Source organism: Opisthorchis viverrini (assembly GCF_000715545.1).
Source record: "Opisthorchis viverrini unplaced genomic scaffold opera_v5_137, whole genome shotgun sequence".
In the NCBI taxonomy this organism is placed as follows: Eukaryota; Metazoa; Platyhelminthes; class Trematoda; order Opisthorchiida; family Opisthorchiidae; genus Opisthorchis; species Opisthorchis viverrini.
This window is the reverse complement of record NW_008751790.1, coordinates 1,251,705-1,274,561: the sequence shown is the minus strand read 5'-3', so window position 1 is coordinate 1,274,561 and position 22,857 is coordinate 1,251,705. Positions and strand designations below refer to the sequence as shown.

Below are 22,857 nucleotides of genomic sequence, written 5' to 3'. Positions count from 1 at the left end.
TAAATTGTCTTCATTTATAGCCTTGGTATGTCCATTAAGAATTCCAAAGTTTCCTATCACTACCAACGAAATTTCCACCCTTCATTTACATAACTTCAATATTTTAATTGCACACGTGAACAGACTAAGGAACGTGATGAGACATAGCAACATGTGTGTTCCATCAGTTTTATTAAGACGGGTAAAGGGGACAAAGTGCTCTAGGTTTTAAGCGGCTTTCACGCCTCGAATTTCAATGAAAACGTGAACATGGAGGATTCAGTCAATCGCGTCGAGACTGCCGATCAACACGAGCATGGATTAAATAGATGTTTGTGGACCGTGTTCACTTGATTGACCACAAAACGTACTGTTACTGCGGATTTTAATGATTTTACCTTACTACTTACACACAGTATCTCGATTATTTTCTGAGACTCCACAAACTATCAACTTTGGAAACGCCAAATCAGTTAACTCCACTGTGAGGAGGTGCGAAGAATAATCATGGGTCGTCTTTGAATCACCATACAAAGGTGCGAAGTCATGGGTCGTCTTTGAATCACCATACAAAAATGTGATGTGATGAGGTTGTACCCAGTGGGACAACCTTTTAGACGTTTAATTTCATAGTTCAATCCTCTCTGTCACAGATCTACACAATACTCTAGGGTTTGCAAAAACAGAATCCAGAAGTGGTAGCTTTGTGGTACTTAGGTTACGAGACAGCCAACAGGTATAAAATTTGCAACAATATTCATCTTCAGAAGATACGGCTGGTTCACAACTTTAGTTGTTCAGTGATATTGAGTTACAGGTCTCGCTGCGTTCGAATGTACCACCGACAACGACATATGAACGATTAGGGAAAAAATTAAACGATCTTATCTAAGTGAAAGACCAACAGCACCAGTCGAATTTAGGAATCAGGAATTAAGAATGGAGAAAGAAAGATTATCATAACTTGTCGATATCCGCTTAAGTTAGTTGACAAAGTCACTGGTTACCTTGTGCAAAAAGGCAGCACCTGTGAGTATCATTGAATACTTTCCAGCTGGAGCAGCATTATATGACCATTTTTTCTCTTTTGGGTCAAATTTGTGTCCTCTTTCCGGATGGCCAACTATTCGATCTGGGTTCTCCCTCCAGGCGCTCGAAAATAAGGGAGAATTGAGGAATATTAGTCCAGGCGCTCGAAAATAAGGGAGAATTGAGGAATATTAGGGGAAGTGATTTGGATGAGAGAATGTTTCTTCATCCATGATGAAGATCGCATAGATTCTACTTCAGACACTGGCAGCACATCTTGCAACAGTTCTATCCAAATTTACGTGTAAAAGGTATTAAAAATTGGAACGAGGTTGTGTAAAGAGCAAACAGTGCGGCTAAAAAACTAGCCTGAATATGTGCAGACCATACTTCATATCAAAAATCCTGTTTCAGCTGTCTCCTTGTTCTGGCAGCTACACAAAACTACCCAGTGAACATAGAATTGCACTTTCAGAAAGCAACCTGGTACAATAGATTCCTATACTTCACTTATTATCAGACATTACACCGAACCAGCTAAAGCAGCGTCTCTGCGGACAGTAGGCGAATAAGGACGTCTGTGTGTGTAACTGGGCCAAAAGAGACCATCATGCAGAGGTTCCCCTCTCTACGAAAAATGAAAACAGGAGCAAGTCACAGCCCAATTAGCCGTTCAAGAGAGCGATGCACACACACAGACACTCTTGGCTGGCAGTTATTTTGCCCACAGAAAGGAACGTTCGATGATCATCTATTTAGCAGTCAGTTTGATTACCACTGAACTTGTCAGTGTACTTCCGTGACCACTGACACTCTGGGGGCTAGCATAAGTAACTCTTATCTCAGCTGTTTTGAGCGCACGTTACTGAAACATGTTACATGGGAAGTATGGTGATCTAACTATAATACGAGGACTGCGCCTCAGTTTGAACTTTAAGTTGTAATTAGTAGGTTAGCGAAGTGGGAGTGTATCAGGTGAACCACCAGGTTAAATTGAGGTTCTCTCCGATAACTGAATGCAAGCGAGACTGCTCACTTGCGAGGCGTTGTACGGCTGTTTCATGCTTGTTCAGAATCATTAGGAGTGAGCATCGAAATACTGCCTAGTTAGATATGCAATATGACATGAAATTCGTTCAAACTACCAACATCAATCATGTTTTTACGAAGTTAAGTTCCACTAGGAGTCTGGTCAAGTGCTGTGGAAATTTTCGGACGTGAAAGATCCCTGGATAAACTTTCATTGGTATATGCGGTTAAAAATGGTGTCACCAAATTTGACAAAGTTTTGACAGGTGTTTCAGATCCCAGTCCAGTGCAGAAGTGGGTAATGGTAGTAACATACTTTGATAGTCGTTGTTTACACTTGCAGAACAAATTTGTATATTTCTTTCGTGTTGGCCGTCAGGTTCATCAACCTGATAGATCATGTAGGGTCGTCAACTCTAGAGACGACCAAAACAGATGCCACCGTAGCTTTCAATTTTTGCAGGATGGCCGCCTTCTGGGATCATTGTGGGAGCGAAATTTTCATACTAATTGCCTGCGTCCGTATTGACCATCAAATTATGAACATCCATTGTTTTGCACAATAATCATAGGGGTTGACCTGAAGAAACAAGAGTGTACCTTCGTCGGTGTCAGAGGTGTGAGGGTTTTTTTGGGAGACCCACAAAACACCGGTAGACTCACTGAACGTGAATGTCTTTACTTAACCAGGGGATCAGCAAACTAGGAGTTAATCGTGTCGTTCACAAGTAGGAATCAGGGAATCTCAAAGCCAAATGGTTGATACGACTTACCTAAATCCAAATTCGATTTCTTCTTTGCTGAGTTTAACGTCATCATCAAGCAACAGTACTGCATCCGTCAAAATCAAATCCAGTGGGAGAAAACGATTGTTCAGGCTGTTTTTCGTCGCTTGAAAGACCTGTCGGGAGTAACATTGGGGAGCACTTCTAGTAGTTGCCACAGAACAAGCAGGCTTCGCTGGTCGTTGAATGCAGTAGTAAACAGGCAAAGTATATGTAGCTGACTGCAGTCTATAATTAAGTAGTAAATGCAGTACAGAGGTCCCGCTGGTTAAAATGACACTCTCTGGAACACGTGTAACGTCATGAAACTGCTTTAACAAGGCCTTCTATATTTATTTTCGGAACTTTTCACGATAATCTGTCTCAAATAACATCTATAAAGTGACTAAAAGTAGAAATCTGTCTTCGCTGCGCCTACACCCCCATGATATTACATCATTCTCGTGACCCGCCTACACTGTTCTCATGTTAGGCAACAATACCGGATACGGCGCCTAAGTAGATTATTCCATTTTTGGCAAAAATGTGAGATAAGGTGACCGGGTGTTTTCTCGGTCATTCATCAAGCCAATACATAAGGCTGGAGATCAGTGAAAAGAACGCACATCACCTTACGCAAATACTGTCTCAAGTATGCACCATGATACGCAGAGTATGGAGAACTTTCCCAATAACGGACACCTATGGAACAAACGTCTCCTGAAAGCTACTTGCCTTGGATACATCCTGGAATAGCAAACAACGCATTTAACCTTAGAGCAGCTAACAGGATCAAGGACAAAGACTTGTGGCGATTTCTAAAGGAATCAGTAGGTGATACGCTTTGTAAAGGCTTCTGAGTAACTGAGGTCCAGGCGTTAAATTGCGTCATGTTTTCGGTTAGAAATCAACATCGCATGACCGAATCCCTTCCTAAACCCTGTTAGCCCAAACAATTTTTCGAGGTACTCTCTGAGGAATTTCTTCAGCCTTTCAACAAAAGATATCCACTCAATGTTGCTCAAGAACCAGACTGGTTTATTTCGTAGTGTATAGATCAATAGACAAGAGATATAACCAAAAGAACTGCATCCCTGCTAACCGGTTCTGGGATAAATCGTTGGTTTAAGTGCTTGCCATTGGCGATAGCTGTCTTAATCTAGATAGGAATATTCCGGGAAAGCCAGGGACTGCTGCAAACTTGACGCATTGTACTTAGCAAGGAATTTTGTTCTCACAACAAGTGGAAACAAAAACCCATTTGGCTGGTGAAAAAAGGCTTCGCGAATCAACCTGTTTTGATGTTCAGTGACTTGGCCTGGAGGTTCTAACGATACACTTTACCATACTAACTCTGTGACCTTGCAGACTAGTAAAAAACAATTTGGTCTGGGTTTGTTAAGTCCAGTTTCACTTAGTGCGAGTGGTAATAGTGCACTCATCCTCTGAAGTCTGCTGTTTAAATTGGCTCTACCTGCATAGCTGAAGTAAACAGAAAACCTCAGGTAGACAGATAACAGTCAAACCTATCAAAGTAAGGTCTCAATGATCTTTGGTCTGAACGCAGCAGTCAGAGGTTCCGTAGCTGAGAGAGTTGGACGAAACTGAAGGTTTGGGTGGATTTTAGCCAACTCATCAGATTATTTCGGAGTTTTTCAGTGCGCCCACCTAGCGGAATCCAACGCATAGCCACAAACGTCTAGCAGATAAAAAAGCTGCAATCTGATGTCCTCAGAACCCACTGTGCATTAAAAAAGCGTACGTCAGCGACATTTTATGCATTCGCCTCCTCTTATTGATGACTATATAAGCCAGAATGTGAAAAACAATGAAACGTCAGTGGCTTTGTCGGTGAACGCAATGAGAGCGTCGACATGTCAGCAACTTATGGTTCTCAGGCATGACAAATTACTTAACTGTTGATTACAGTCAACGTCAAATTACCCTTTGCGTGATCTCAGCACTCAACTATACATGTGCGCTTTGGCAGTTATAATCTGGTTGGTGCACCGAACTGTTGTACTCGCCATCTTTACCGCTGTATGATACTGAAAGATGGACGCAATAATAGCGGCACAACAGGATGCTTGCTGTACTTCACCTAACAGTTGGTCGGGCATAAGTCTGAGTAATTAATTCTCAAGCGACCCAAGACCAAGGGAGTGGGGTACATATAGAGCCAGCAACGCTGGATGGGCCACAAAAGTGTCGACCGTCGCATTTCAAAGCAATTCACGTAAGATCAATGGATGAATGGATTTCAAACATGGGAACGGCCAGAATTACTTAAACTATGTTTAAAAGCTGTAAGCATGTTTTCAGATCTTGGAAGATTATGACGCTTAATGAAGCGGCCTAGCAAACTGCTTTACGCTTGAGACACGAACTCAATCCTTGAGCTCGGGTCAACCGAAACAGCCATATTGTTCCGTAGGGATCCGGGGGGACCATGGGCCGATAACGAGCATATCAACGAGAACCATCACAAACTACCAATGAATTGCTTGGGATTAATTTTCCACCGCTTGCAATTGACATTTACCCGATCTAAGTGTCGTACACACAGACGCCAGGAGATCACGGTATTAGCGGCTATCCGACCACTAGTCTAACTTTTGGCATTCTATGCTTATCTACATGATGCAATAATGATCATTCATAGAAAGCACTATTGCAGCAATTTGTGTGACTGATGCGCGGTGTCCTGAAGAAAAGTGGAGTAACTGACTTGTGACATTAGTGCTTGGGTGCAAAAGCACTAGTGCTAGTGGTCAGTGTTACGCGATTGTGCCTGCTTTTGACTCCCAACAGGTTTCCGTGTATTTGTCAAGCAATCTAATTCCCTCGTGTTTACATTTACGTGAACAGCCTGCACATAACGCCATATTCGACTCCTCGTTCACCACCTTTACTGGATCAGCCACCGTTAACAGGTCGATCCAATTTAGGTGCCAGAGGATCTTGTATATTAAATATCTATGCTCTAACACGATATTGCATTCATGACTAGTTACCATTAAGAATAGCTGATCTGGTGAACTAAGAAGCGTCCGAAGATGTCATATCCCAATCAGCTTGTTACTGTTGATTTCGTAACAATGAGTAGGAAAGCAACACACATTTCCTCCTAGTACTTGAGCGGTTGTTCACCTTGCAGCATGTACTTTCTGAATGTTTTTCTGTAGACAGAGTTACACTGCGTGAGCGTAAGTTACAAATGGAAAATACGAGAAAAATCAGGAATGTAATCCTTTTTTAATAGTTTTTCTACTCGAGTGCCGGCTTCACCACCCAGAATTCTTTTTAGGTGCATCTCTTTCCGCACTCTGCAATTTACCAGCGTCCAGTAGAGTGTGATGTGTAGTCTTGGAGATAAATAAATTCGAGTCAAAAAGGCGGTGAAAGCTTTTTCAACGAGTTGCTTCATCAGGCTTATTGGCATTAACACTTTTGCGACCATGGCAGAAGCATGGCGCCACAATAATTTTACCATCAAATGCTTGGAGCAAAAAAATTGTGAATCCTTTAACTTATTTCATTCTGTTTAACGTATTAGAACCATATATTGTTCAACCGGGTCCCAATTCTAACAGGGGGCGGAAATCGCTAGTCTATAATGCAAATGCATCTGCTTCAAACTTAATCAACCATGGTCATCTATGGAACCATACCTTCCCTTAAAACCAAGCGGCGTTCACTGCGACTTGGCCTGCCTTTTTACCAGTGCTTTTATAGGCATGCGCTGTCCCCGCAAGCGTGGCTTAGTAAAGTGAACGTATGTACTACTGAATTTCAGTCAAGGGCTTCAGTGAGCAAGATGCTAAGTGGAGATTTCATGACAAAAAAGACAGCAATTTGATTCTGGATAAAGACGTTTCAGCAGATCGACTCCAAACTTGCATAAACTTGCACTGTCCCCTCATTTGGGTTTATTTTGTGCCATATTATGGCTGAGTTCGGCAGTGAAGCATCAGTGTTGAACACTGATGTCATTCTGTCGATGATGACGTTGATGATGATGATATGATGGCTGAGCACCAAAATGATGACATGCTGAATGATGTAATCTTCACGCTTAACTTTGATTTACGGCATTTTTCCGAGCCCTACAATGATGACGTGCCGAATGATGTAATCTTCACGGTTAATTTTGATTTACGGCATTTTTCCGAGCCCTACCAATGGAGCCGGCAGTCGTATATACGTTGTATATAGCAGTTGCACCTATAGTTGTACCTGACTCCAGTGGAACTCTGATGGTAACAGATTGACTAAATGCGTTGCTTGCGATAAAAATGAGCGGAATGGAAACCGTAACTTGAGTAGGCCAAACGTACTTAACAATAACCCCATTGGATCTAGAAATCACCGCTGTAAAACATCACGAAAAAAGAAGTATGTTGAAAATTTTGTTTCAAACACAGTAAGAATTGTTTGCCTGCTATGTCAAGGAAACAAGGACTAAGTGAGAAGCTGCGGGACGGCGATTTGAAAGAAATACGACTGAAGACTGGAGGTATATTTGAACTTTAGGTTTAGACAGAAATAAGGTACAAGTCTACACTTTTCTACGCCTAAGCTCCCCGAGAACTGTGGAGCGTAGAGCGACTGTCTGAAGATCCCATGGGTAAATCACTGAAAATGTGGCCTCCACGCGCTTTGTGTTCTATCACCTTACATGTTTCTTTCATTGAGCATCAAAACGGCATGAATATTTAGAGCCTCAAAGCGCTGCAATTTTAAAAAAAAGCGAATTCATTTGAGATCTTTTGTTTAGTTTACCGAAGACTACAGTCTTCTAGAGAGACATCATTCCAGACTTTTAGATTTCAGTAAGCAATTTGAAAGCAGCGGGTGGCGGTCAACAGACTGCCTGTTTTTAAAGAAAATTGATGGCCGAGAATATATCATGCTTGTCTAACCGATTCTATGGACAGACACTTCCAGCATGCGGCTTCTCAGGAGAAAATTTCATTGTTGAAGTATTTGGAGGCAGTGATCTGAAGAGTGATCATTTGAGTTGCCGTCATCGTTTCCAATAACTACGGCCTCTGCACTCTTGCTGCACATTGCTGGTAGATCCTTTGTTGCTTGAATTAGACAAGTAATCCAAAAAGACGTGCGTGCATGTATCGAAGTTGACAGGGTGCTCTTTAAGTCTTTTGTGCAAGGTTAAATTATTGCCTAGTTCTTAGATCCTTGCCTATTGCGAGGACCGTCAAATCTTTCACACGACATCACTGCACGAAGCTATCTTAATTATGTCCCGGCAAAAGCTAGCAAATCACGCAGAATACTAGTGACAAACATAATATTTCCACCCTACCGGGTTCGTAGCATGTTTAGCAGTGAAGTACAAATGTTGAATGAAAATATCACCTTGCCTTTATTGGAATTTGCAGGTGTGGCCAGTGCACATACTCATCCGGTCCAATGGGATTGTTCCATACAATGATAATCGATTGGAGGAATGGTAGACCTTGCATCGAGAAGAGTGTTTTCACAAGTACTTTGAACCGGTTGTAGTACAAAATCAAAGCTGAAATTAGGAGTTGGAAAGATATGCCCTAAAAGAACATAAGGAGTGCCCAAAAGTTCAGGATCTACAAAAACATATGCAATAGGACGAATAATATACTGATTTACATAGATGGGCCTACCTTGGAGATTTCGGAAAGCTTGTTTTATTTTTAGATATGAGTAGCTTGCCACACCAGTGAAGATTGCACTGACAGAAACGGTGAGTTGGATAGTGTCATCCCATTAAACAATTTTGATGTGCGGACAAACATTGGCTGTAAGATATTCAATGTCTTCTGTTAATCTCAGAAGAAAAGGCAGGTGGTTTCTTCATTTTTATCACGATACCTTCTACGAGTTATGGGGACACTGTGCGTCAGGACACAATATTTGAACAAGTCAACGAGACTTCGATCAAAGGACCAGATAATGCATAGAATTCACGTGCCTTTGAATGTCTTAGAAATGTCCGCACTCAGAGCCACAAAAAGTTTGATAAGTAACTGAAAGTACTGTTTCCCGTGGAAAATTTGTCTAGAAACTCAACCTCTTCACTAGTCAGTAAGAATTCTAGACACTCGGTCAAATAGTGGGAATAGCCGTCCAGTTACCTGGTCATGATCAGACACTACTCGATGACTGTGCTTACGTGAAGCCCAAGAGGGGCGGAACCGGTCATAGGCTGTCGATGAATTTTCAACTACCTTATGAGTAATATATTCAGTCTATACAATGTTTTGCGATATACTGATTATCGTGCCGACTGGAACGTGAGACGGCCTGGTGCATAACATCCAGAGGAGTAAGAACATCAAACCTGAGAGGTTCAGCTGGGTTCCAGGTGGTTCTCTCGTCGAAGCCGAAATTGGTATGCAGGTTAGCAGATTAGCTTATGCTCATACTTGTTTTCATGAAGCTGACTTGCCAGACAAACTCAGCCGTACAGACAGAGTAATACAGCTTCGGTTTGAATACACAAAGTATTTGTTAACAAACCTTAATAAATTCTGCTTGATATGGGACGATGTTAAAAATCGGCCTGCGCAGCAGACTTCGTGGTTCAAAATCCAGAATGTTTATGTAGCCAATCAGCCTGAACAAGAATGCCTTCCGGCCGGTTTCACATTCCTTTTCATTTTTAGAACGTATCCCCTTTTCTGACTGGGTCACTTATTAATGCTGTTCAAAAGCGCCACAGGCCATTGTTGTGCCTGTAGCTTCAGAAACATAGCATGGTGCTTGAGAAATTCCTCTAAATTTAGTTGTCAAAAAATATCCCGGTTGTTGTTATGTCCTTTGTTTCCCCTAAATACATTTGAGTCTCACAATATGCCTGTAATCATCATCGCACACTGTATGGTTCCCTCTTGTATAACAGCCACCTTTCAGAAGCACCCACTTGTTTCTGGTCGACTGTGTTTCTCAAATGGTTAGACTGTCTTTAGAGAAGAACATGTGCTGCTGGAGATCATCTCTGGTGAATCTCTGCGAATAACTTTTAGCCTTGGAACAACTTCGCTGAAATAACTTGTTCTGGAAAGATCATTTAAAAAGGTTGATCAAAAAGTACCGTTATTAGAGGCCTGTCTTCTTAAAAAATGATTGTATACTTGTCCCCCCTATGAGTTGATCTCTTCTGAGAAGACGTGTAATACTGGAATATGCTTCATGGGCCAAAAGTGGCTTTTATTGGTCAGTTCCTACTGGAAGTGGTTTCTTTAGTGAAGTGATAAAAGTTTATGGTCAAGGCTACGGTCTCTGCTTGTTGCCACGACACCCCAACTCGAATATCTATAGTGTTTGATAATGTGGTCATGCAAATCCATACCATCATCTGTTAAACACCTTATACAGTTCCGTAGATCTGACAACTTTCAACTTGATACAAGAATTGTCCATCTCGAACAGGATGTCTACAACGCAATGAAACTAGTTACATTGAGATCGCTCATGGATAGAGCCTGTCGTTCAACTCCAGTTAAATGGCTTCCTTACATCAAGTTACTAGTACCAATCTTTATAATAACGACCAAGGACAATAAGGCTCATTTGCACAATAAGTTATTTATTTTATTATAAAGCACGGTCACAGTGTTATTGCGCTTAGTTTATTGAATCAAAATCTGAAGCAGATACCTTGCTCGTACTGTTCATCCTTTTTAAAGATCGCTCTCGCTCTTTCCGTGAACATTGATTGTTTGGAATGATTACGATGTATATCAATACAAGTCTCAGTCTCAGTTGAGAATCTTCATCCAAAAATATTTTCAGCGAAAAACTTCTTTGAATTAATTGTTTTGTAGTCTAAAGTAATTTATAAGTATGTGTGTGGGAAACTGTTGGTATTCACAAGTCAATAAGTAGATCGTATTTCATTTGTCATATAGGACAGAACTGACGACGTGTCTCGCGCCCCAGACAGTACGCAAAGAGCAATAGCCAGTTTGTGGATGAATTCAGCTCATGATTTCAGAGTATGCTACGATAGTGTCCAGTCCTGTCCAGTCCTGTATAGAACTGTCTGTCTTCCGTCGAAAATATCAATGTTGTGCATCGTGCTAATGCCTGGTAGAATATCCAAAGTTTTATGGACGTATACCTGATAGTTAGGAACAAGAAATAGATTGGGAGACGATGCAATGAATGTTCAGTTGCAAACTGGAAGATGGGATATGTGAAGATATTCACCTTCTGGAGATATGAAGGATTTACCAAAAACATGCCTAGCTTGAAGTGATTTTGCTCTACGCAACGGCTTCAGTGAAGAACTGGGACTTGTTTTTAATGGTTTTAGATGCTCCCGTTCTCGCGTATAGCCTTGATGTGTTAAGAAGATGAAAAGTCATGTAGAAACTCTACTCACAAAGCTACTGGAATGTCGGTTTCTTGGAGCTCATCAGACAGGCTCAGTCATTCAGTTTTGTCAACCTTGAGTTCGGTTTTAACCCTAACTGTACGACCTTTGCAAACTATATTCATTTGCACATCGATTTGGTTCTATCAAGAGCCTCAATGAGAGATTTAGCTGGAATTCATCTGAGTGTCCCGTTAAAGTCGAATTGGCGTACAAATGGAAGTATTTCGGGAAAACTTTGTGGCCTTATTTGCTTATGGTTTCAATTTGGGTCAAAGCATTAGTTGTACGGTACGTTGCAGCGGGAAACAGTTTGAGTACTTCGAAACGTTGATTTCTAGCGGAGCTTCTGCATTGCAGTATTTATTCAATAAGTTGACCAGCTCATAATTCGAAACTGACCCCCCTTCGAAAGTATCTGGGAATTATGACGAGTAGTGTGCATCGATAAACAATAGCTTTTCCGTAATCCACGATTGACTGTTACAGAATATAACAGAGGAAACACATCAGTGAGATGGAAATTGTCCCCGTATTTGATGAACGGGGTAGTTTAGTTGAAAATATAGTTTGTGTAACTTTCTAGCATGGTCACCTGTATAGTTGCTCTTTTGAATGTTAAAGCGATCAGCATCATTATGCCAAGTTAATCGGTGCGTTTATTCTCAACGTCTCCTCTGCGATCAGTAACTTTCTAGTCTTGGATGGACCTACATCAAGCACAACCAAACTGGGTTGAAAAAAATCCAAAGAAAGCAAGCAGAAAGCATGGAGGCTGGGCTACTTCCAGGTTGCCCAAGCCTAGACAGGAGAAAGAGAGAGGAAGAGGTCGGGTTCAAATTTGCACTCTAACAACTTGGCCCATCTTGCGGAGGCTGGGTACTTCCAGGTTGCCCAAGCCTAGACAGGAGGAAGAGAGAGGAAGAGGTCGGGTTCGAATTTGCACTCTAACCACTTGGCCCTCTCGCTCGCTCCCAGGTTGGAAGGGGGCGGAAACAAGTAAATATAACAGTTGATCCTGGCGGCATTTTGTACGCCATAGTTTTGACTCTCCGGGAGCTTAGCTTGAGGAGTTGAAATATAAGAGCTACACACAAAATATTTGAACCACCTAGAATGTCGAACCGTAATTCGGCATCTATGACCGTATACGGCTCGCTATTCCATGCTGAACGTCATTCGTCGTCCGTCCGAGGGCTTTCGAAAGGAAATTTACACTTGTGCGCATCTTTGTAGAGCTGTCCTTTCCGTATGCGATGATTATGACGATGGTAGAAGATCATCATTAGTAAGCTTAGAGGAGCTACCCTACCACGACTAATAGTAACCTATGATAATTCAGGCTATTTTATCTGTATCTATATGACTCGGAATCGGCTTATACAGTGCTCTCTGATTTCCGTCAATGTCATAGTAATGTAATGCAATGTGATGTGATGTGACGTAACGTAATCTTATCAGTAACTACCTTTGTACGATGGTACTTCTATTGCTCGTAGGTTTAAATGATAGGCTTCAACACACATTGTCGGCTGTGCATCCGTCATTGCCATAAACATTTTAAACGATCAGCCACAAACAATCATGAAGAACTAAAAGCTTTCTCAGAGAAACCTTGGCGTTCAAAAATAAGCTTGTCTGCTTACCAGTAAACTGTTGGTGTGGTGGTTTAATGTCCCACGGCGTAGAAGGAAACGACCAAAAAGGATTCACAATCATTCGGCCTTCGAAGCTCATCGGTGCGGACCGAGTATGAGTATATTGATCAAGGGAATAGAAATTTTCAGGAACGGATGGCAAGCCGATTAGGCCGGAAAGTTGTTGCGTATGATACGAAATGATCGGTGTTGGTCGTGCCGTTACAACTGTCCTCCACTGTGGTGCCGGAGGCTTCATCAAACCGAATCGAAGAATTAATTCCAACAAGAGTGTCGAAGTTTGGGTAGAAATGTCCTGCAGAAACCGTTTGAATAACTTGTTGCCCTGAAATCATGAAAATATAAGATTTTACCAACGGAGATATGGGTACGTGCACAAAAAGTGTTTTTATAACCTGAACGGTTGGTGCATCCTTTATTCGTAACTCAAGTTTCCTGTAGCGAAACGCACCTGCGGTTCATCTCATGTTCTGCTGAACTTTCGTAGCAAATTACAAGTTTCATTGTCCTACACACACCACCATACTTAAATTCCATCATCTCAGGTCAGCTACAAAGTTATTCAGTGTATTTCGAGACGCGATCCCAATTACTACTCAAGATTAAGTTTAAATAGCGAAATTCCATCTCTCAGGTCAGCTACAAAGTTATTCAGTGTATTTCGAGACGCGATCCCAATTACTACTCAAGATTAAGTTTAAATAGCGTTCAAGTTGGAGAGTGTCAAGGCTACATTTGGCCTTACGCCACACGGTCTATAAAAGGTGATTCAATAGTGCTCATTTGGTGCGAAAGGTAGGTTTAAAGCCTTCAGTGGACAGACAGCTAAGGTTCTTGAGTAGCTACTATTTGAATCTCCCTCCTACATCCAGACGCCACTCAAGTGCATATCAGTAGTTGACAAGTGTATGTACTTGGTTGGCCTGACATGTCAGGTAATGTGGATGGAAGTACTATCATATTGTTGTGCATTTTTATTTACACTGATTGATGGACAGCCTTTTTGTTGCTGAATGACTGTATCACATTTGTGTTTGAGGACCGGTGAATGGTTTCTTTTTCCTTGTAAGAGTCGTGCTGTCAAATACTGCAAGGAACAGTTATGTGAATTTACTACTTGACTCGGGTAGATCAACTTATCACACATAAATTGCTCAAGGGTTGTGGAGCATAAATGTGAACATTTTACACAGATGCGCAAGACGAGCAGGTAGTGGAAAGTACAGTAAACAATTTTAGTAGTGCTATACGTCTATTAGGCAAGCTTCTCGCTAGATTTCACATAATCTATACAACCTAAAAACACAACGATCTTCATAAATTCACTTTCCCGTGAAGGAAATAAACCTTCAGTTGAAGCCATTCAGCTTGAGATGGCTCAGTGGTCAAGGCACTAACCCTCTGACCAGACGCTCCTTGGTTGTAAAGTGGTTTTTGTATTGTCAATCCAGAGGTTAATTCCTTTCAAGGCCTGACAAACAGATGGAATAGCTGAGCCAAACTAATTGAAGGTGAAGTCTGGATTTGGACGAATGCGACAGAGTTTCTACATTGCAGAAACGCTGCCACCTCCTTTCTGGTTGGGAGGAATGCTGGAGCCTGTGGTCTTGAAAGTGCTGCAAGATCGCTTTGGGTATTCGCTCAATGTGGCTGAACCACTGGATTTGTCGCTGCTGCAACAGTTATCGGAGAGTTTGTACTTGTCTTCCTCGACCACCAAGCAAGATATTTTTTGATCCGTCAAATGTACCGAATGCCGATTAGGCACCAATGAATAGAGAATAGAGCTTGCGATCTCGAAAGTGTTGCCAGTGAATCCATTGTCTGTTCGCAGATAACGGGGAAAAAGCTAAGACGTGCAATATGAAACCCGTCTGTGGAGTTGTGATTTTTCCGACCGTCAAGCGGAAGGGACAGAATTGGGGACCATGCACATTACTCTCATATGTTTTCAGTAGCAATAGACACACAGAATTTGGTCAACCAAGTACTGCTTCAAAACTCAACGCGTTAATTACAACACGCCTAGAATCTAGTAGCGACTGTATACCCCAAACTGCACCAATATGCGTATTCGTCACGCCGTCTATCAGTATTCCTGATCGATCAACAGTGATTGCTTATGGGACTGACTTTATCCTGTCTAATGCTATCACAACTGTCTATTAACGCAAAAAATCTAAGCAACATATTGCTGTTTTAGAGTGGGTGTTCTCAATTTTTTTTGAATCCAGAGGCTTCTTCGCCCGTTTTTTATGGGCACAGTGTTAGGTAAAAATAAGAATGTTAACCAGGTGTAAAAAACATTGTTTTGATCGTGAGCCGATCATCAGTTCACCTTGGGTTATTACTTCGCTAGGTTGCAGTCTTATAAGCGTCCGGAGTCGGGAAAAAACTGTGGACTGTCAACAAAATCGGATGTCCGGAGAGGCACCTGAGGTATATGTATTTACATCCTTCGTTGTGAGATTCATCATACAATTTCAAATTATCTTCTCTGGCTTGAGAAGCAGCAAACCAACATGGCGAGTTTAGATACTTGCCATAAAGCAACAAACCATTGTCGAGAAGGGTTGATTCTGTCATCATCCTCCATAAGTATGCAGATATCAGAAGAAATTCAAAATACGCATATCAGTGTTTTTGCTCCAGTTGGTGATGGGATTGCAACGACTAGTGTGTTAAGAGTTGTTTTTGCTCCGATTGGTGTTTATCCACTGATGTATAAGCTTTACAGGAGTATGGGATTGCAACGACTAGTGTGTTAAGAGACCCATAGTGCTCACGCTATTGACGCTTTTCAAGTTACTGATATCAATCTGAGGAAGACACAAGATGTAAGTATATACAGACGAAGCTGGATTGATGAGGTTCCTTACGGTAAGCAGGCCGATTGTGAGACATTTTGTCTAAGGAATTCGAAAATCATTTTATTTGTACGATACGCAATTGTACATTATGCGCACTCACATTTTGCTGCAACACTTCAATTTCTTCGGCGGGTACTGAAAGAAGTAAGGGGCGCAACTGATCCAGTTGGCGAACCGATATACTTATCGTTGCTTGTGACCATCGTTCATAGCCTATTGCCATCGGAAAAGGCAGTTGTCCCTCGCCGACGAGGACCGGGATGGCTCCACTTCCCAAACACAGAAGCAACTGAATTTGCCATGAAAGGGTGTTCACTTGGCTTCCATCGAGAGTTGACGGAGGCGTGATTGGGACGAGACCGAAAACCGAGTCTCGTAACAACTGAAGAAGGACACGAATTCTAAGTGTTTAGAAGTGCACTGATCACTCAAAATGCGGCTCAGATATTTCCGTCGTATTGTGTTTTATAAATGCTTAATCTTTTCATGGGACTGTAAGTGCCTACACAAGTAAGGTTCATCCAAGCCAAATAAACAACAGTGGTCTCTTGATGCGAACTGGCCATGATATCTCCTTAAGTTAGTCCTTTCATGGATATAAACCCTATTTAAGTTTTGAAGGTGTCGTCGATGTTTATCGCCCTTTTGGTCAGCCTTTTTTATTTTCCATGAATGTGTTCTTTCTGTTTTTGAAAGATGTTTCTTGAAGCTGTGGTTTAATGCTTTGACCATAAGCAATTAATTTGTGTACCATTGGCTATTTCCATGAGAGTACCGGAGCGAACCAGGTAATTATGAATTGTGGTAGATGGAGATACGAAGACCAGACATGACTGACTAGTCTAAAAAAGAGCTAAACGGACATCGGGCTGTCCAGAGCTTCAACCGCCACTGAAGCGGTGGAATCTGCCCCATGTTCTTCCCACCAGTCTCCTGTACTTCGCCAGTGGATGAATCATTTTCCTTCTTGATGTCTGTCTGATCAACCTGTCGATGGATAAACATAGGTTCCATAAACTCTTGGTCAAAATTCATCTCATTTTAGGAATTCTTCTTGATATTTTGCATGCTGCAAAGGAAGGAAGGTGAGACAAGAACAGAAAACTAGTGCTTACCTACCATAAATAACCGAGACGCCTAAAATTTCAACATCCAGTCAGATGATTTGGACAGGAACTAATGATATATACGCCATTGGTACTAGTTGGTCGTTATACATTCCGACGTCCACAGCAGGTAAAGGGCAGCTGCATACAGGAAATTTAACCCAGAAGCACCCAGGCTTTTTGCTGCATAATTCAATTCGCTCTACCAAGTCATTTTGTCAACCTCCAATTTGTAGCCACTTACAAGTTAGCCAGATGAAACAGTAATCTCGTTTGCAGCTGGTGAATAGGGCACATGACTTATCTAGCTTAACTTGCCGTGTTGGATTCAAACCTCATGACTGCATCCACAACAACAGCTACCTGTTTTCCTATCAGCTCACTGCAACTTCGTTGGTTCCAGCGGGTTGCAGTCACAGTTCTTAGATATCAGTGATAAAAGACCCAATGATTTCGCATACTCTTCATCTCCGGCGGCCATACTGTGTTGGATGAGGCCCGTAGCTCTTGGTGTTAATGTAAGGCGTACTAATGTCCTAATCCCGAAGTACCTTCCAGACGGCTCTTCCATTAACTGTTTCGTCGACGACCACTGACTTTTGTCTATCTGTCTCACCAGTCCCATTGGAGGTCTGAAATTCTACTGAATCAGTTTAGTTAATCTGCTCTCAGAGATTCACTTGAGCGTAACTTCTTGACATGATTCACGATCCACGTGTGTGAGGTTCCAGTGTATTCCCCCTAAAAATGTATTTTCGGTATTACCAGGTAAACCATATTTCGTTCTGTAAGTGAAGCCAATCTATGTTGAAAAGCCAAGAATCACTGTATAGCCGTCTCATCATTATTCAGAATCATCAGTAGTTCGTACTTCGCTAACATCCAGGGCGATCTGAACTCGTAACCTTTCGGTCAATAGTTGGAACACTACCATTTATCCACGAGCGGCTGATCAGCAGTGAGACCAACGCCCATTTATGTTACAGCGCTACTGATCTTTCAGGCATGGGATCCACTGGCATCTCATTTAGATTGAAATATAAGTTTAAAATAAGGGTCACAAACAGTCGTGAAATGATATGAAGCTGCTATAGCAAAGGTGACCGCTACTTCATGCTTCTGCTTCTATGCTCCAGGAACTCACTTTATGGAAAATTTTAAGTCGGCGTCGGGCTCAGCGAAGTTTCCAAGCTTCGACACATGACAGTACCGAGTGGGTTTACACACGTATATCCGTGTTTTTCAATAAGCCCAGCGGCGTTTCACTCTCATTCTGGACCTTGTAAGATCTTTGCAAAATTATATCAAAGCCAAGCCACCATAAAAATGTTTGACAAAGCACACGATGGTATTGAAGACCAAGCTGTTTAAGATAGGTTTCCAACTGCTGGTACTGTAGACCACAAAATCCGAAGTTTACTGCGGAAACGACTGACTTCACAAGAAAGATGCCCCTAGATATTTTCACACGAAACCTGTTGGTGGGACGCTGAATAGACACAACCCACCGAGTCATAATTTAGCAACCCAGTCCACCACATTGTTTCTCAGTCTATCAATGGGTAACATCGGTCTGCAACTGATGCCTCCTCAATATGGTCACTTGAGAGCACCGGTTCGGGTCCTCATTTCCTAATTACATTACAAACTTCCTGTCTATATAATATTATGTAACCCGATCCGGTACAACACTTGTTTCAAATTAGAGAAAACACTGTGAGATCGACGCTTGTTTGTACGCGTATTTCTCATGTAAACTGTGACAGTGACAACAGTGTGTTCAAAACTTGCAGACAAATCACCAGGGCACTGATGCATCGCACGGCGAAGACAGCGGGAAGTCACAAAATGACACAAAATCGCATTCATGCGAATTGGTTTTACGGCCAGTTGCTGACTGTGTCAATGTACGACAAGATCACTGTACTTACGGCCACGTACGACATACGCGCCTTGAGTACTATGGAGTTTGGATAATGGGAGAAAAATAGGTGCAGTGCCTGATGTAGCTTTTGTACAACATCCTGGTGAACCTCGGGAGACCCGAGTTGCCTGCAAAGTACAGGCAGTTTCGTTAGAAGCGGAGTGCCTCCATAACGACTGACGTTGTAGCACCCCTTAAAAAAGAGTTGATTATTCATTCCGGCAGAAGAACGTGCCCAGATCGGTTGTAGAAAACTGACGACTTGACTAGTGACCACTGAGTAATCCATCCGCGTAAATGAATGTGTTGACATTCTCTCCCAAGAGATCAGGTTAAAATCACAAACTTTAATACACGCAAGTCACTACTACCTGAGATAACACTGATAAGTCCGCCAACCTGGAAATTCCGATTTTCAAGATGTAGCAAGTTGCTGAAATATCTAAAACTGTATCTGCTCCCGAAGAAATGAGGTACATTCACTCATTATCTGGTTATTAGTAATAACCCCACTTACCTCAGGCGAGCTCACACATGGAAACCAAACCAAACTTTCGCCCAAAAGTTGGAGCATGGATTGAAGTGCTTCCGTTTTCCAGCACTCTAAAAGTTCCTCCTCCATTCGGTGAATAGAAATGTGAACAGCACTCATCTCCTGATGACTGACATCGTAATTTAGCTTCTCCAGGTCATGCAGTAGTAAATTCGTGTAGCTTGTTCTGTTTGCCTCCTCATTTCCGGCTCGTCCGATTGAAAGAGTAAGTAAGCGCGAACGAGAGTTGAGCAATATCCGAGATGTCTCATCCAAGCTTTTGTTGAACAACTCCAGGTAAGCCATGGTGGTCACCACCAGGTCTGTGCCTGTATGGAACGAACCAAATGTGAAACTTGGGGCCATTATAATCCAGGGTGAATTTTGGATTGTAGTTGGGTCACGTTTGCGGTGAAATTCCATCTCTGATGAAACTGTTGGTAGGACTAATACACAAGGCGGATGATTGTAGGTATTGAAGCCATGTTTGTACACTTGAAAGCAACTCTTGTCGTCATCCCAGTTTATCAGTATTTTGATGTATGCTTTACCGAGGTCAGAACAGCTGGGCTGCCGGAGAGCTGAGTTGAAAAGCGCGTCATAAAGTTGTTTACTGATACTGTTTGAAACGTAAGTCCGCTGATTTAAACAAAACCGCAAAACACCATTGTTCGTAGTCTTCATGTTTTCAGATTCACTAGACACCGTCACTTTAGTTGGAAGCGTATCAATCTGGTCTTCGATTGAACTTTGCCATTTCCTGACCAGATTTTCGGTGAATTTTAGCATAATATTGTTGTCTGATTTTTGACGGTGACATCTTTGTATGGCGTTCTGAGCAAGTAAGGATCAAATAAAGGATGAGAAACAGAGCGGGTCAATTAATATACTCATGTCTAGCACATGCTGTTAATTGCACGCCTATGGTGGTGAATTATCGGCTTGACATTCACCATACAAAATTTTTGTATGGATATATACGGCCCGACATAAAAAACCCGTCACTTCGTTAGAGTGATCTGGAAAGTAATCAGATGTGAGACTGTTCACTGGAACTGGATATGATTCCTTTAGTTTTGTTTTTACGTGCAGATTCAAGACCATAAGCACCATCAAACCAGTGTTATGGTCACTGAACTGTTGACCGTATGAATGATGAGCCGAAACATGCGTTTTCTAACGTAAGTAGCGAAAGCAGGCTATTTGACTTCATGTCGTTCACAGTCACCTCACATCACTGAACAGTCTTTTCATTGAGGTATGGTACACCGAGAGCAACATCCTTGGATAAATATGCACGAATGACTCCAGCGTTTGGCTACAACAAAAGCTACAAGAAAATCTCACTGAACTCCGGCCGGCCAAGTGAATGGCTTCGCTGAATGACCTTTCACTCGGCTTCAGTATATCCAAGTGAGTGCTTTCATATTGGCTGCTGGCCACTGCGTTGGTAACCAATAAACAAAACTTCGGTGAATTTTAGCATAATATTGTTGTCTGATTTTTGACGGTGACATCTTTGTATGGCGTTCTGAGCAAGTAAGGATCAAATAAAGGATGAGAAACAGAGAGGGTCAATTAATATACTCATGTCTAGCACATGCTGTTAATTGCACGCCTATGGTGGTGAATTATCGGCTTGACATTCACCATACAAAATTTTTGTATGGATATATACGGCCCGACATAAAAAACCCGTCACTTCGTTAGAGTGATCTGGAAAGTAATCAGATGTGAGACTGTTCACTGGAACTGGATATGATTCCTTTAGTTTTGTTTTTACGTGCAGATTCAAGACCATAAGCACCATCAAACCAGTGTTATGGTCACTGAACTGTTGACCATATGAATGATGAGCCGAAACATGCGTTTTCTAACGTAAGTAGCGAAAGCAGGCTATTTGACTTCATGTCGTTCACAGTCACCTCACATCACTGAACAGTCTTTTCATTGAGGTATGGTACACCGAGAGCAACATCCCTGGATAAATATGCACGAATGACTCCAGCGATTGGCTACAACAAAAGCTACAAGAAAATCTCACTGAACCCCGGCTGGCCAAGTGAATGGCTTCGCTGAATGACCTTTCACTCGGCTTCAGTATATCCAAGTGAGTGCTTTCATATTGGCTGCTGGCCACTGCGTTGGTAACCAATAAACAAAACTTAGTAAGAGAGGCGTAAAAGGGCAACAGTCAGAAGCTAGGGAACATGATATTTTGTCGAGGTGTGCAGCCCCAAATTTTATTGAATCTTAAACCGTTCGACCGTCCATGAAAAGTGTATACACACAGGTTTGAAAAACCTACTACTAATTGGTGTCACTTGGAGGCTCAAAATTCTTTCAAGTTATTGCATACTGCATACCGCTTAATCATGGCTTACTGAAGCGGAAGAGGGCCTTTAGCTCGCCTATTAGTAGGATTCGTTGTACATCGTACACACAGGTTTGAAAACCTACTACTCACTGCTGTCACTTGGAGGCTTAAAATTCTTCTAAGTTATTGCATACTGCATACGGCTTGATCATGGCTTACTGAAGCGGAAGTGTGCCTTTAACTCGCCTATTAGTAGGATTCGTTGTACATCAGTGTGCTCCTTAAAACTGTAAAGTCGTTAAATGCGTAATTTTTTAGTTTGTTTAGCCACAAGATTATTCCAGGTTTGTCTTTGGCCTTGTTGACTAGCAACTCAAAAGTCCAGAGTTTGACTCCTGCTGTAAAAAGAACCACCGAACACATCATGTATTCTATTGGATTCTCCGAAGTCACCGGGAAGGCAGTCGGTATGATCTTGGGAAATAACTTGCTACCGGAGCCATATTCCTGACCAACTTCTGAAGCGTCATGATGCCACATGCTTCAAAGGGGGTCAGAGCATTTTAAACTTGAGTTTTTTAATCGTGAGTCATGAGTCTCTGAAGATGAACACAGAAACCAGCATAGGCTTATTGTTGAAATGTGCAACGCAAAGATACGCAAGTCATTTATGAAAAGTGAGAAACGTTAAAGCTTCTGGGAGGTAATCATCGTTTGAAAAATTTCAGATAGCGGTTTCTACTGATAAGTTTACAAAGACAGCCGAAAAGTCGTTTACTATAGCGTGCAGCCGCAGTTGATCTGGGTGTTTGGTCAATACAGCAAGAATAGCGCTGTTATTACTGAATGGTAGTCTGTCTATTCTTCCTACCTCAAGCTACGTTCACCATGTAAGTGGGCAAAACAGAAAGCACCAATCAGTTCACATTCCAGAACATTTCCCGAATTCTCCAAGCCGATTGGCCCGCAAAATACTGAAAAGCGCCATAGGAATACATATAACTGATGCATGGAACTGCACTGGCACAGAGAATCATTCCAGCCGTTGCATCAAAAGGTCACTGGCCATGGGTGTGCGAAGCCTCAAATCAACCTACGTATCCATATAGGTATGGTTGAACTTAATCTTAGTGCACTGAGGGAGAAGAGAATTTATACCGCAGTACGTTATACAGGTGGTCCATATTCTTTGATATGATCTCTCAGGGCCTCGGACTTTATTAAACATTAGTGGGACCCACTAAGGGTGACTTCGTCCAGGAAATGATCTCCTGT

The 22,857-nt window shown here is 42.0% G+C and overlaps 1 protein-coding gene across 1 annotated transcript in view; it reads right to left on the bottom strand.

The window, feature by feature from the left end:
- Nucleotides 1–22,857, bottom strand: part of T265_06473 (hypothetical protein) — a gene marked incomplete at both ends in the record, with an annotated part of 60,082 nt that overhangs the window by 17,412 nt on the left and 19,813 nt on the right. The window contains 6 exons of the mRNA XM_009171741.1: nucleotides 987–1,131; nucleotides 2,811–3,050; nucleotides 8,223–8,340; nucleotides 12,822–13,158; nucleotides 15,804–16,085; nucleotides 19,251–20,099. Of these exons, the coding sequence (XP_009170005.1) occupies nucleotides 987–1,131; nucleotides 2,811–3,050; nucleotides 8,223–8,340; nucleotides 12,822–13,158; nucleotides 15,804–16,085; nucleotides 19,251–20,099 (1,971 nt within the window). The remainder of the gene's footprint in view (nucleotides 1–986; nucleotides 1,132–2,810; nucleotides 3,051–8,222; nucleotides 8,341–12,821; nucleotides 13,159–15,803; nucleotides 16,086–19,250; nucleotides 20,100–22,857) is intronic.